Here is a 16,721-nt window from a genome sequence, read left to right as displayed (position 1 = left end):
TCTTGAGCTCAGAGCAATAATATAACATTTCTCTATCTGGCATAAAAATGGCTTCGTCTGTCACGCAGGGACTAGAAAAAGCTGAAACAAACCAACCAAAACACCCCGCTAAAACACTTCCCCATCTGCACCAACTAGTCAAGCAAATGAGACCAATAAACAAAAGACAGACTTGTTACTAATTCTAGGATACTTGGAGATTTTTTTCTTATATAATTCAGTTAGTCCTATCTAAAAAATAAAAACATTGGAATGTGTAACACTAAACTCATCTGAAACTGAAAAAAAGATAAAAAGAAGTGTTTTTAAAAATCAAACTGCTATGGAAACTGCTTTATCCAAAATGTTGGTCCAGTCTTCGTAAGATTGCCTACTGGGACAAATACAGTTTAGTCATGAGAACAGGTCCCACTTTTATCAGAAATATAGTTTGGATCCAACTATCTTTTTACAAACTGGTGTGTATATGTGTTTGTGTTTATACGTGTATACACGTGTAGTGTTTTATGTTGTGTCTACATGGTAAAATCTGGCACAGTTGTCCAGAAATCCCTTAGGGAGTTCTATTCAGATTGGCTTAAATAATAATGAAAACTGTTAAAATATACAGTAATTAAACCAAATGACATGTGACTTAAATGAACCTTTAATAAATAAGCTAGTTATCTAGGAAAGGCATAGAAAGGGAAAGCCTGGCTGCATTAAAGGCTTTACAGGGCCATTTCAAAATAAGTCAAAGAAATATTTTGGGGTAAAATACTTTGATTTCCTTTATTGTCTGCTGTCTGTCATGTGATTCTGTATCAGAGTCCAGTTGGAATTTAGTTTCTTATTTACACAGAGTCTGTTTTGTCACTCTTAGGATCTCTCTGCTTTAATGTTAATGATGGTCAGTTGTGCCTAAGCTCCAAAAGGGAGGGGCTATAATGGATGTGTCTAGCCTCCCTTTCCCTCAAGGCCAGGAATAGAGTTTTTCAGGTTTCTGTGGGGTCCCCTTCGCCCAGGAGTCCATTTAGTTGGTTAGGGAGCTTAGGATTTTATTTTTTATGTACAGTAGTTCAATACTTTTTAAAATATAAAAATAAATAAGCAAGCTGGTTTTAAACTTGTTGATAAAATAAAAATAGAAATGTCTTCAGAACTGTCAGCATAAATTTTTGCCAGAATTTATGGGCCAGGTAGTTTTATATTTGTCTCCACTAGACAAGAGGTTTTAATAAGGTGTAAGGGTTTGACACAAAAGTACAAAACTATAAACTCAGCCTAAAAACAGAACAATCTTTGTTTGTGTAACTCTTTGATAAATAAGACTAATTTAATATTGTTGGTTTAATAAAAACAGCTGTATCTCCAAAGTAATCAGCAAAATACCCACAACTTTAACTTTAAGGTTCTCACTTAGGTGAATACCTGATATTCATAGCCTATAAAAATGATTAACATGGAAATAGCTTGAACTAATGACTAGCCTTGGCTAATGCCTCAGTTTTCATAAGAAATCTACTTATAATTGTTAAAAATAAATAAATTAGATGAATGTAGGTGGCATAAACATTTATAAATAGTTGAATTAAATAACACTCATTAAATGTCTGAATCGCTTCCAAATAAGATAAAATACTGAAATATAAATTACTAAACATAAGTTTGCTCTTGGCTTCTTAATGTCTATAAAAGGACTATATTTGGGATTATCACTACACATAAAAGGTTATATAGACACATATTTATAAAATTATAAAATTGTTCTCATCTATAAAAAACTGATATGTGACAAAGTTTCTTGCTTCCTAGGTTTTTACTAGAAACTGAGGTTACTAAAAGTAACCTTAACAATTCTAATAAACATATATAATTCTCTACACAAAGTATACCCCCCAAAATAGGATATGTTTTTAATGAGAATTATTTTTTAAAATTTTACTTTATGTTCTAGGATAAATGTGCAGAACGTGCAGGTTTGTTACGTAGGTACACATGTGCCATTGGCTTTTTTCATATGTTTGTTAGCCACATAAATGTCTTCTTTTGAGAAGTGTCTGTTCATATCCTTCGCCCACTTTTTGATGTGGTTGTTTTTTTCTTGTAAGTTTGTTAAAGTTCCTTGTGGATTCTGGTATTAGACCTTGGCCAGAGGGGTAGCTTGCAAACATTTTCTCCCATTCCGTAGGTTGCTTGTTCATTCTGATGATAGTTTCTCTTACTGTGTAGAAGCTATTAAGTTTGATTAGATCCTATTTGTCAATTTTGGCTTTTGTTGCAATTGCTTTTGGTGTTTTAGTCATGAAGTCTCTGCCCACACCTATGTCCTGAATGGTATTGCCTAGGTTTTCTTCTTTTGCCCACGCCTATGTCTGAATGGTATTGCCTATGGTTTTGGGTTTTACATTTAAGTCTTCACTTCATCTTAATTTTTGTATAAGGTGTATGAAGGGGTCTAGTTTCTGTTTTTCTGCATATAGCTAGCCAGATTTCCTAGCACCATTTATTAATAAGGTTACTAAAAGTTACCTTAACAATTCTAATTAACATATATAATTCTGTACACAAAGTGTATCCCAAAACGTAAGATGTGTTTGTAATGAGAATTCTTAAAAAGCCAAAAAAAAGTGTTCCTTATTGAGAAAAAAGAATAATTTTGTCTAAATTCTGAAGGTTATTTAAGGTTATTTTAAAATGTAAATTTAAGAAAATAGAAACATGATAGAAAGGAACCAGTAAGTAGGAGACACAGATGTGTAAAGTTAAGGGTATAAATATGTATTTTAGGTAAAAGAAGGTTAAAAAGAAAAGTGAATTTTTTTTTTTTTTTAAGAGACAGGGTCTCACCATGTTGCCCAGGCTGGTCTTGAACTCCCATGCTCAAGCAATTCTCCTGCCTTGGCCTCCCAAAGTGCTGGAATTACACGTGTGAAGCATCACACCCAGTCAAAAAAAAGGATAAATTTGAGAAATAATTTTGTGTGGTAAATATTTTGTCCTAAATGTAGTTATTTAAAAGTATAAGAAAATAACTAAAGATCTAAGCATGTCATGGACAGTTTATGTAAATCATTATAAGGTTTGTGATGGGTAGATTTATTAAACAAATTTGCGTATGATCAAGTTGGCTGTAATTAGAAGGGAATTATTTGTAAGTCTTTCCAAAGATTAAAGTTTGAGATAAATATATCCCTCAATCCTCAATACAAAACTAAAAATTTGGTCCACTACATTAGAAAAAAAAATTTTTTTTTCCTGTTTCACAGTCTTCACTTAATTTTCTAGTTTCACATTTGTAAAGCTGTCTTCTTCACTTAGGATGGTAATTTCATTTCTTGAGGTAGAGTTTTCCTCTTAAAGCTCCTCAGATTTATATCTCAGAAGTTTAATGTTTGCTGCATCTTACTGCATACATCACTGCTTTCAACTCTTTCTCCCCTTGAAAAAGTACACCTTTAATCTTGACTGAGGTGATAACGCTCTCCTTTAACTTTTTCATCAGCTCCTGTAACTTTTTTCCTCTGATTATAACTCTGCTGTTACAGTCTTAATTCTAAAATATTTGTCTTCATGGCCTACAAAAGCAATGTTTTCCTCCAGTATAACTTGATTCTGTACAATTGGCTTTTCTGAATGTGTCTGAATTATTCCATGTAACCAGGAAAGTTCCCATGCTGTTACTAAAAGCCATGTATTTCCCTGCTCAAGGTACTAGTTTTCTTGTTTACACTCATGGTGTGTTCTCATAACCTTGACCACACATTCTTCCTGTGTCTGATTACATTCAAATACTGTTTTTGCTGGATTCAACTTCCAGGTTATCTAAATGGGCTTCCCATAAGGAGAAGCAATCACATTGCAAGAGGTTTTTCTCTACTTTTTTGGTAACTGGCCCAAGAAACAAATATTTTGCATTTTATGAAGATAACTTTCTGTGTTCTTACTAGCTTTTTATTTTTTATTACTTAGGAAAATAGCTTTGAAAGGGTTAATGTTTTTTAAATCCAGGTAACTTTCTATATTGCTTTTGAAGTCCTTTGATTATCATTCTGGTTAAATGAATGACTACTATTTTACAGTGACCTGTGATCCTGTTTTGACCAGGTGTTTTAAACCTTTTCGCATCTTTGATAGACCTCCCCAGTATCAAAATTCTAACTTAAACATTTTTGACCTAGAACTAACTTTTGGATTTTCTAGCTAGGCCCCTGGAAAGCCACATTGTAAAGATATTAAATGATTAAATTTATTTTGTAAATTGTGTAAGAAGCATTGCCAAATGATAAGTAATACTGGATCTTCTTTTAGTTATATTTATAGGTATGTGATTAATTCAGTGTTCTAAAATTATATAAAACTTAGAGATCTAATGTATCATCAAGTCATAATTGTGGTGATTATATGTATGCTGCAAAAAATAATCAAATTTCCCTGTCAATTTCTGATTATGGTAAACTTTCATCAAATTTTTAACCATGGCTATTTTAAGTTTCTGTCAGCCTACAGTTATTGTTCTGATTTTTATCTAAAATCATTTGCAATCAGATTCATAAAAAAAGATTCTAACAAGTACTCTTAAATACAAGTTTCTAGTAACTTAAAGATCAATGGACTAAATAAAAATCTATGGGAACTCTAATGAAGAAATGATGGGTTCATGAAACTGCTAATCAAGATCAAACAGAACAAAAATTAATTACATGAGACTGAATAACTGATGAGGATGTTTTTATGATTTTTATTTGAAACTTTATCAGTTTTTTGTTTTTGTTTTCCAGATTTGAGAAAATTTTCTCTCTTAAGCTACCTGTATAGTTTTAGGAAACTGCTAATTAGCAATTTAGTAAAGTATATTTTGTGAACCAAGATGAAGCATCTGCTTTTTCTCCCTATTTCATCCCTCTAAAATTCAAAAACTATTCATGGGGACTTTTTTTTCTCCTTGAAAATATGTTTATTTACTAAGTTCAATAAGAATTTGCTCTCTCTTTATAACAGGATGTAATTGGAAACACTGGTTATATTACCAAGACTTTGACTGTCATATCACATTAGAAAATGTGCACAGAATTGCCTGGTTTCAAGGATTCCCAGTCTTACAGTGAGTGAGTAAAAAATGCCACTTCCTGGCAAGCCCAAGAACCTAAAGATTGTAGATATTAAATAAAATCTTAAGTCGACCTTGGTTTGACTTCCTAGACTCAAGAGGTTTTAAAATCTGAGATACCTATGTGATCAACATAGAGAGAAAAGGTTATGTTTCTTAAAAAAAAAAACCTATAATGCACCTGTTATTAGTTTGTAGCTTTATGCATCGTATTTGAGTTTTTATAATCAACCTGTAGCCTAGACTAGATTCTAAATTCTTCTAGGATCCCCCAATCCAACTTTCTTCTATAAAATTTCTAAAAAGGGGAACTACTCTGTTCCTGAAGCCTTATACATTGAAGCTAGATGAATTTTAAGGAACAAACCTTGTACCTGATGTGTGGACCACACAGAAGGGTCAACAAACCACTAAATGCCATAATCAGAGACAGTCAAACTACAAAGCAGAATAAGAAGTTGACAGTTTCATGGTGGAAACAGTTTTTTCGAAGATATTAGAACAAGACTCCACATCATAATGAGACTCTTACTCCTCTTAATGCCTACCATTTTCACTTGATAATGGTATAATTGAAATTTCACAATCAGTAGCTACTGCTGGTAAGTTGACGGAACCTGACCTAAAAGATTCTTTAGTCCATCTAGTGGGCAACTTGGGCAATATCCCTCATATAATTGTAGCTCACTCTGCTTTATTTCAACTCAGTCATATGATACTAGATGATAAAACTGATCTGTATCTATTGGTTACATAAGGAAATGTCTGTGTTACTGCTAATACCACAAGCTGTACCTGAATAAATTCCTCTGGGAAAGCTGAGACCTACATAAACCAAATAAGAAAAGAGGCCACATAGTTAGAAGTCTCATGTAACTCCCTGTGGTCATCTGATTTACTCAGTAGGTTCCCTTTAAGCCGAGGTTCACAGCTCAAAAGCACTATACAAACTAGGATTGTCATATTACTATACATTTTACTTTGTATTTTCTTTTGTAAACTTTGTACTTGTTGCCCATCAAATTTCTGCAGTGGCCAAGTGCGGTGGCTCACGTCTGTAACGCCAGCACTTTGGGAGGCCGAGGCAGGTGGATCACCTGAGGTCAGGAGTTTGAGATCAGCCTGGCCAACATGGTGAAACCCCGTCTCTACTAAAAATACAAAAATTAGTAAGGCATGGTGGTGCAAGCCTGTAATCCCAGCTACTCAAGAGGCTGAGACAGGAGACTTGCTTGAACCCGGGAGGCGGGGGTTGCAGTAAGCCAAGATTGCGCCATTACACTCCAGCCTAGGCGACAGAGTGAAACTCTGTCTCAGAAAACAATTTCTACAGAAGTACAACTTCTAACAGAACAACGCTGGCCCAAGCACTTTGCAATGACAGCCAACACCTATGGAACAGACAAAATTAAACTTAACAACGGACTCTAGGTAGACTTAGCCACTCCCTTCAAACCTCCCTTGTGGCTAAAAGGGTTCTGACACTGACTCCTAGCCACCATTCACTCCCTTCAACAAGTGACCAGACAACAACCCAGGACAGGTCCGTTCTGGCACCAAGGGACAATAAAAACCTAAATACAGGATGACTGATGAGCAATGCTTTTGGAGAAAAATCTTGATTAAAAGGGGAAAAAGTAAAAGTTGTCAGAATCAAAATGGAGTCACGTGTTAAAAATCCTGACAAACAGGGCCAAGAAAGGCCACGAAGGCTCCTCACGCAGAATGCCTGATAAAACGAACTATTACAAAAGACAGAAAAAAAACATAACCTTGTGTAAAGGCTAATGCAATCTTACACAAAAAAATACCTCCATGAGGACATCTGCCCAGCAACTGCCTGTCCAGCTCTGAACTGAAACAGATCCTTGTAGTGAAGAATAATTATCTCAAAACAATTATGTAATTCACTTCATTCTTCCTTTAAAAACCTTGTCTTCCTTTACCTCCCTGAAGATGCAGAGTTTACTACAGCATGTGCTTTCCCATTGCAATGCCAATTCTCAAACAGGTATGGTTTTCTTTTAGAGTCCCTCTCTCTGTTATTTCAGCTGAGAGAGTATATATCCTCAATAAGATATAAAAAATAGTATGCATACTAAATAGAAAATTACCTTGATACTTCCCTGAGATAAACAGTCTGCATGGCTTTCTTCAAATGAGGTTCAATATTTCTCCACAGTTTGCGAGTATCACGTTCACTTGCTATCCCAAAGGGAAGAAAATTTCAGTAATTTATATCTTGTAAAAACCTTTCTCAAAATAAATATTAATGAGTAAAATTACACAGTTACCTTCTCCTTTAACCACAGGTTCACAATATTTAGGAAAATTAAGTACTGCCTGTAAGTAAAGAAAAAAAAAGGGAAGAGAAAAGCACTGATTCATCACAATTAGACATTTATTTTTCAAGTAAAATCTGAATTAATATTCAAGAAATCTTACTTAAACACATTTGCTCAAGTCAAATGTAATTATATGTAGTGGCATGCGCCTGTAATCCCAGTTACTCAGGCTGAGGCAGGGGGATCACTTGAGCCCAGGAGATCAAGACTGTAGTGTGCTGTGACTGCACCTGTAAACAGCCATTGCACTCCAGCCTGGACAACATGGCAAGACCCTGATTCTTTCTTAAAAAAAATGTAACTGTAGCTTATTACTATAACAAAACAGCAAAAATACCAATAATGATAGCACAACACAAAATATTCTTTAATTGGCTAAATTCTGCCTCTGTATACAAAATTAGGAGAATAGAGTGTCTCACCAAAAATACACTTCTTTGGTATATTTTGATACGGCTAATCAGAAGGGTTGCAAGCACAAGAATAGCCCTGAAAAGCTGCTTTTTGTGAGGGAGATTTGCATCTGTAGAGGAAATAAGAAAACAGCAGATGCAAGCAGGCTTTCTCTGATCATCTCCCACCTTGGATCTAGGAAAGACTAACTCTCAAGAAAGAGATTTGAGGGTCTGACACCTTTGAAGGTCTGACAGAGAAACTTAGCACAGGCTACCATCTATTCTTTCTGGAAGTTGCTACCTATGAGGTTTCATTTGCACAACAAGAGTGCCTTCCCTAACCACGTCTTTCCTCCTCTCCCTCCAATAACCTGTTATGCCATGCTCCAAGCCCATTTTCTTTCTGCAGCCTCAGGATGGTATAAAAATTTGAATCAGTTGGCCCCCCTTTCTGCCCCCCACCTTTTGAGTGTCATATTTTGTGTAAGGCTCCTGTGCCCATATGCATATTAATAAATTTGTATGCAATAGCTAATGTATGCAGGACTTCATACCTAGGTGAGGGGTTGATAGGTGCAGCAAACCACCATGGCACACATTTTACCTATGTAACAAACCTGCACGTCCTGCACATGTATCCTGGAACTCAATATAAAATTAAATTAAAATTAAAAAATAAATTTGTATGCCTTTTTTCCCATGAATCTATTATTAGTTTGTTTTATAGATTCAAATTACCAAAACTGCAGGGTAAAAATATGAACTTCCCTACAGTAACAAAGCATAATTTGTACTTTTAGGTTATATTTATGTCATACAGAACCATAAAACATATAATGAAAAACCTCAAGCCCAAATAATTAACTGTTATTTTCTAACGTCTGAACATTCTCATCAATTAAACATCATCGAGTTTCATATGACTCAAAGTATTTGGATTGGCAGCACTACCTGAGATTGTTATAAATCTAAGTTCTTGGCATCATCTCAGGCCTACCAAATCAGAATCTCTGAGGATGAGACCCAGGAATCTATGTTTAACGATCTCTCTAGAAATTCTATGTATTCTAAAGTTTGAGGAGTACTAATTAACTAATTAGAACTACTTATTAGTTTTCTATGAATCAACATTGGAATTCTACTGAACAGTAGTTTAAGCAAACTGGTTAAAAACATACTGCTTCCATTTATTTAAAAAAAAATATATATATATATATATATGTTTGTTCCCAAGTATTTCATATCAAAATAATTCAATGAGGCATAGAAAAAAGATATATATAAATGTGTAACTATAGAAGTAGATAACAGAAAACTACGAACCAAATCATTAATTTCTTCCTATTCTACTTCATAAAAAACAATTATTTAAAGTAGAAAAATCTTCCAAATTTGGTTAATATTAAGTGTAGAGAAGAAGAATCAAGAAGACATTATTCGCTTCAGCCAAACTTCCTTACCGTCATTTTAGATTTTCAGATCTAAGCATAGTTTAATAACACTAAAGTGTCATAATGTTAACAGCTACTGGTACACAATTTGGCTTATCAAACAATTGACCCTTGAACAACATAGGTTTGAACTGTGAAGGTCCACTTGTCCACAGATTTTTTTTTTCAACCAAGTGCAGATCACAAACACAGATCAAAAACATAGTATTCAGGGAATGCAAAACCCATGTGTATGGAGGGCTAACTTTTGTATACTCAGGTTCTGCAGAGTTGATTGCAGGGTTTGAGTGTGCTCAGATTTTGATATACATGGGACTGGTCCTGGAACCAATCCCCCAAGTATACTAAGGGGCAACTGTATTGATTTTCTTTTTGGTTGAAACACTAAAACACTAAAATATGTTTAAGAATTTATGAATAACAGTTAAAAAGGCAGTATCATAAGGTTTGTCAGAGAAAACAAACCTAAATGAGTATCAAAGTAGTACTTTATTTTCTCCTATCTTAAGCTACCTATAGAACTAGCCTCTAAGAAATACAGAAATATCAGTTCATAAAGCATCTTTCTAGAAAAGATCCCTGAAAAGAATATTTTTCAGGCGATTTAATAAACTTTCAAGAAATATGCCACTTACAAACTTTGAGACAAACACAAACAACACTATATATCTGAAGAAAAAAGGAAAATGAGTAACTTTATTTTTCTGTGTTCTATATATAGAGAAAACTAAGAACACTGTGCTATTTTTCTCTAATGTTTAAGGATCCTTTTCTGTATTTATTATTACCAATAGTAGTATAAGACTTAAACCATACTTCACATTTATGAATATGATTTTTAAGAAAGCTGTAACCTTACCCTAAATAAAATCATTCCTCAGTGAAACCCAAAGAACTTTTAAAAATACTATATTTAAATATATATTTCTCTCTTTACATTTTATTTTCCCATAGATATTTTCCCTAAATTTTTTCTTCTTATACTTTATAATCTACTTTGAAATGGCTGCCAGCACAGATTCCCACAGGATTCGAGTGCTAAACAGTGGTAACTGCAAGTTACTTTCCAGTAAAGACAGAGGAGGATTATTTGCTCCTAAGTCCATCTCACCCAGGTGCGTTTTCCTGACCCTCTCCTCTCTGTCTCTTGTGTTACCATTTCCCTCAGAAGCCAGGGATCCCAAGACATTCAACCTCTAGAGGAATGTCAGTGATAAACTGGAACTGGAAAAACAGTTTTGTTTTTTCCTAACTGAGAAGATGTCTGAAATCTACATGCAAATCAGAGGAGCCCTGAAATCTGAAACTTTCAAAAACATACTAAATGTGAGCGTAATTTTAAATAGTTGCCTTCTATGTTCTGTCTCAAACACACACTGAAACTAAGTAACACTTTTCAGGGCAGAAAGAGAAAAAGAACAAAGTGAAGAAAATGTGCTAAGAGACATAGAATCTGTTACTTTGAAAGTGACTGTTTTCCAGCCTCAGATATATTACTATTTTCTGTTAAATGGAGCTAAGATCTTAATTATTAATTAAGGATTTCTAAAAGGGAAACTAGAAATTCTTGTCTCCTTCCTTTCCCATCCCCACAATTAAACAAAAAAGGTCAAAGAAAAATTCAACATCAACATTTTCCAAACTGTCTAAGATATATAAACAGCTATTCTAATTGTTTAAAAAAAAAAAAATTAAAAAGAACCATCTATACAAAGATTACCAGCTCAGGGTCAGTGGTTAATGAAAGACCTGCAATGAAAGCTTCTGACCATACTCAAATCCATCTAGATTCTAGACCTCAATCACTGCATACATAAAACTTGAACAAAATGTTACAAAATATTAACAGAGTTGTAAAACTGCTCAAATTTTTACATCTCTTTTCTGTTATTCCTCATTTTGATTTTAATGGAGTTCTGCATTTTCTGTAATTAGAGAAAAAACAAGGAAGAGTGAGAAGATCTGAGAATGACATTTTTCTGATCAGAACAAGCAAAGTTTGTACTAACCCACAAACATCTACCTTCTTACGGTATGTTAGCCTCAAGAGGCCATATGCAAATTTCCAGAATAAAATTTCAGTTTCTAACCTATCTCACACCATTTCTACATGGAAAATATTGAAAGATATATATACACATATATTTATACACACACACACACACACATATATATATACACAAGCAAAATATTCATTTACCAGATGTCTGAGCTCTTTCAAATCTCGACAAACAGTGTAGAAAACTCCAAGAAGAATGTTAATGTAGGCAGCATAGAAATCAGCTGAATACTCTGGAGGATGATCATGGGACAGGATCTTTTGAAGGTTGCCTGTTCACAGGACACAAAATAACTTGTAATAATTAACACAGTACCCTAATCATATCTTCAAGCATTTTATAACAAAGGTATTTAAAAAAAACCCAAACCCAGCAATAATCAAGAAATAATAAAACTATTACAAGATTAGAAAAGTGTGATTTGTGATATAATAAAAAATATGTATTTGATCTTCACCCCGGTTCCTGGCACAGAGCTTCTAAAAGCCCTCATAATTTCCTGAATGAGAAGGATAAGAGGAGTATCTTTTGTTACTCATAAGAAGCCCTTTTAAAACATACCTTGATTTATACTAATGAGGTGTTTCTTGATGGGTGATATGGTTTGGCTCTGTGTCCCCACCCATATCTCATTTGAAATTTTCAGTGTTGGAGGAGGGGCCTGGTAGGAGGTGACTGATTCACGGAGCAGACTTCCCCCTCGCTGTTCTTGAGATAGAGTTCTCATGAGATCTGGTTGTTTCAAAGTGTGCAGCAATTCCCCCTTCAGGCTCTCTCTCCTGCTGACTTTGTGAAGATGTGTTTGCTTCCCTTTCACCTTCCAACATGACTGCAAGTTTCCTGAGGCCTCCCCAGAAGCAGAAGCCTGTACAGTGCACAGACTGTGAGTGTATTAAACCTCTTTTCTTTATAAATTTATAAATTACCCAGTCTCAGGTATGTTTATAGCAGTGTGAGAATGGACTAATACAGTGGGCCCCTAGATAGCTTCAGGATGGGGACTGGTTGTCAGAGGAACCAACCAAGTGATTAGAGGCCTGTATTCTCACATACACTGCTGTGAAGAAATACCCATGACTGGGTAATTTATAAAGAAAAGAGGTTTAATTGACTCACAGTTCTGCATGGCTAGGGAGGCCTCAGGAAACTTATAATCATGGTGGAAGGCACTCTTAACAGTGCAGTAGGAGAGAGAATGAGTGCCAGCAGGGGAAATGCCAGACACTTATACAACCAACAGCACTCATGAGAACTCAGCGTGTTGAGAACAGCATGGAGGAACCGCCCCATGATTCAATTACCTTCCACCAGGTCCCTCCATGACATGTGGGGATTATGGGATTATAATTCAAGATGAGACTGGGTGGGGACACAAAGCCAAACCATATCAAGGCCCCACCTCCTGTCCTTGGGAAAAGGAGAAGGGCTAAAGATCGAATCCACGACCAACGACCAACGATTTAATCAAATCATGACTATATAATGGCACCTCCATAAAAAATCCTAAATGATGAGGTTCTGAGAGTTTCCAGGATAGTAAATATATCCGCATGCTGAGAGGGTAGCACACCCCAGCCCCACAGGGACAGAAGCTCCTACGCTTGGGACCCCACTGGTCCTTATCCTGTGTATCTGTTCATCTGGCTGTTCATTTGTATCCTTTACAATAAACGGAATAAGTAAAGTTGTTTTCTTGAGTTTGGTGAGCCATTCTAGCAAATTTTTCTAGCAAAAAAACACAAAGATATCTACCTCATTCAAACCTGAAGAGGGGGTCATGTGAAACCCCAATTTATAACCAGTTTTCAGGAGTACAGGTAGAAACCTGGGACTTAGACTGGTGTCTGAAGTGCTAATATTCTTGTAGGACTAAGTCCTTAACTTGTGAGGTCTGTACTAACTTCTGGTAGTTAGTGTCAGAAGTGAATTGAATTTTAGGACACCCACTTGATATCTAGAGAACTGAAGAATTTGTTGTTGGGTGAACAAAAATACCCCACACATTTGGTGTCAGAAGTGTTTTGAGTAAAAATAATTCTGAAAATGTAATTGAAATTTTGAAACTGACTAAAAAAAAATTATTAAATATTAAGACAAATAGAAAACAACGACAGCTAAAGAAAATCTCAAGAACCTTATGACTGGCAAAATCAGTAACAAGGGAAAAAATACTGTAGATTCTAGTTTTTCTTCCTATTAAGTAAATCAACTAGGAAAAAAAAGGGTATAGTACATAAACTGCCAACAAACTAGAAAATGCTCATGTTTTGTAAAATGAAAATAATTAATTTTTTTACAATAATCATCACCTGATCCTAGTCCTTACTTTGTTATTCCCCCTTTTATAAAACATGTTTTCTCCCTACAACTTTGATATCTTTACTCTACTTCTGTTATATCTCAGGCTCTTTATAAAATATCACGTTAAGAGTCCTAACCTTATACTTAACCCTGCTGGAAATAATCATATTTTAGAAACACAGTAAAATTTAAAGAGAAACAACCATATATTATTCAAAATTTCCCAGTCATAATACAAGAATCAATTAGACATTCATTCCTTATCGTAAGATCCTCTGACTTCTTGGTGCAATGGTCTCCTTAGACTTCTTAGTTAAGAGCTCTTTGCGTATGACTAGAACTTTAAACCTAGTTCAGAAGGCTCAAGTTTTTTGCAAAAATTACAGGTAAAAACTCTTCCAGGATATTCTAATCATGTGAATTTCCTTTTGTTAAAGGTTCCCAGTAAGTTAGTATTTTTAGTAAGGCCATTTACCATTGATTTTAATCACTTTTGCGCCTGCGAATCAATTAGACACAGGTACAAGATCAAAAAATATATATAAACGATCTGAAAATTTATAAACAGAAGTTTAGAAATAGCTCTATTAAGGAATATTTAAACACAGAAGTTGACAAAAAAAACTTCAAAGCCTAGTTTTATACTTAGAATATTATCCCGAAAGGATACTAGATGAGACACTGTTACTGAATTTGCTTTTTTATTTCAAAACTGCTGAAAAAATAAAAAGAAAAGAAAAACTTCCCTTTGGAGTCTATGCACTTTTACATTCTAACAGCAAACTTTAAATATAATGTCACTAAGTTTTTTAAACTAGGCATGGGGAAATAGCTAATATACTGAAAATTTCTAAAAGGTACCAAAAAACTTAGAAACAAAGATATCTACCTATAAAACCTACCAAATAACTGGATGGATGTAAGAAAAGAGAGATGGAGGGAAGAGATAAATGATCACAGAGATGAACAAGCGGGGAAAAACAACAACAACAAAAAACAAGAAAAAACTTCTATAAATGAATGGGTAAGAAAATTTGGAAAACAGTTGAGTCTCCAGCTCAGATTGCATTTCTAAGTACCCCCTGAACATCTCTATCTGGGTATTCCTTATACGTAGCCCTCTGTATCCCATAAGAAAGTTGATTAGACGTTATCACTGGCCCATTTCAGCCCTGATGAAAGTCTTATAAGAATCGGAATCCTCACTGTGTTGCTGTAAAAGTAACCTAGCAACTTGTTTATAGACTGCAGACAAAACTCTCAGAGTATAACTCTATAATAAGCAAGTCATGCCAGCTCTAACAGTCTAGGACTATTCAAATTCATGAAAAAAAAATCCCATCTATATCAGAAAGCTGAAAACAGCATATCATTGGGTAGTAAATAAAGGGTAGGAGAAACCCACTGGTTGGTCTCCTTGGGTCTTAAAATTTCACTATCCAAGTATAGGCTAATGTGCAAAGAAAAGCCCCTCCTAAGTTGCAGAGAGACTTCTGCTTCCAGTTGTGAGGGAGTAGGAGCATCCAGAAATACCCTCCTCTAATAATCAATTAAAAACTGGACATACTATGGAAAACAACTATTTTCAAATATCAAACAAATGGCAGTAACGGACCATAATACCTTAGAAAAGGTAAACAAATAAGGTGAGTCCTACCATCAGCCAAGCTTTCTAACAAGAGGTAATTTTAAGACTGTGGTGCAAGGAGACTTCCAAAAGGAGCTCATTTATCCTAATGAGTTGAGGAGACAGAGACCAGAGCCGAGAGAGCTGAGATAGCTATAATTTGCAGGGCAGCGTATCTGAGGCGAGGAAGCTGTGCCAAAAAAGAGCTCCAGAAATCTGTACAGGGGTTCCCCTCAAGTCTTAGCTTAATACCAATCTGTGTATGCATAGGGTAAAACCCTATAAAGCCATGCAAGAACAATTTTTAGGGAAAAAACAATCATTGGAGAGCTATATGTCAATTCCCAGAATTCACACAGGGCTGTGAATTTTTCATGTTGCCACTAGTCAGAAGGCAGAGACCATGCTAAACACACAGGGCATTCAGTAGAGATTCCAGAAAAACTATGTCTTAGAAGTAGAGCTAAAATTAGCCCTGGTATAATGGCTACTCTGGATCATCTCTCCAAAAAAAGTTTAAAAATAGCCTTAAAAGAGTCAACTGTATCTGTAAGTAATTAAATATGCTAATGAGAAAAAAGTCCAAAACACAATAAAAAACACAATGTCTATAATTCAATAAAAAACTACTAGACACATGAAGAAGCATAACGGATACCCAAGATGGAGAAAAATTAGTTGGAGGGAATAAACCTGAAACAAAAGAGGTAATTGAATTAGTAAACAAGAAAATTAAAACAACTGTTATAAATATGCTCATATGCTCAAGGATATAAATGAAAACAAAAGCATAATGAGATTAGTAATGAAAATTCTACAGGATGAGATTGGCTGCCCACTAGACACTTGTTAAAAAAAAAAAAAAAAAAAAAAAAAAAAAAAGCCAGTGACCTGAAAGACATACAAACAAAAAAAAACCCAAATAAAACACACACACACACACACACACACACACACACACACACACACACACAAAGATTTCAAATTTAAATAAACAGACTTTCAGTAGAACAATATAAAGTGCTCTAACATAATGCAATTATGCAATTACAATGCAATTCCACACAAAAAAGATAGAGAAGAAAAGGTGAGGGGGCAGACAAAATATTTGAAGAAATACTGTCCGAAATTTTTCCAAAGCTGATGAAACTATACACCCACAGACTTAAGAACTCAACAAATCCCCAGCAGGATAAACAATAAAAGTTATTTTCTTTCTTGTCCTGTTACTTTTTTAAAGCCAAAATAATATTTAACATCTGAGGTTTATAATAATAGTTGAGGTTTATAATATAGTATTACACGGTTTATAATAAATATAGAAGTAAAATGTAAGACAATAGCAGTACAAATGTTCTTAAGTAGGAAACTGTAATCACTGAAATTTCAGATTGTTATCAGAACATAACTTAATCTATCCAAACTGACACAATAACTAAACCAAAAACCTAAT

At 34.7% G+C, this 16,721-nt stretch overlaps 1 protein-coding gene across 5 annotated transcripts in view; it reads right to left on the bottom strand.

Moving 5' to 3' along the window:
- Positions 1–16,721, bottom strand: part of LOC105475344 (origin recognition complex subunit 5) — an 84,379-nt gene that overhangs the window by 54,653 nt on the left and 13,005 nt on the right. For all 5 annotated transcript variants that reach the window (XM_011730514.2, XM_011730515.2, XM_011730516.2 and 2 more), the window contains exons 6-8: positions 11,481–11,611; positions 7,384–7,432; positions 7,204–7,294 (exon numbers count right to left, since the gene is read on the bottom strand). In XM_011730514.2, coding sequence (XP_011728816.1) covers positions 7,204–7,294; positions 7,384–7,432; positions 11,481–11,611 — 271 coding nt within the window. The remainder of the gene's footprint in view (positions 1–7,203; positions 7,295–7,383; positions 7,433–11,480; positions 11,612–16,721) is intronic.

Source organism: Macaca nemestrina, chromosome 4 (assembly GCF_043159975.1).
Source record: "Macaca nemestrina isolate mMacNem1 chromosome 4, mMacNem.hap1, whole genome shotgun sequence".
NCBI classification, from domain to species: domain Eukaryota; kingdom Metazoa; phylum Chordata; class Mammalia; order Primates; family Cercopithecidae; genus Macaca; species Macaca nemestrina.
Note: the sequence above shows the minus strand (reverse complement) of the source record. Positions and strands in the feature narration are given on the sequence as shown.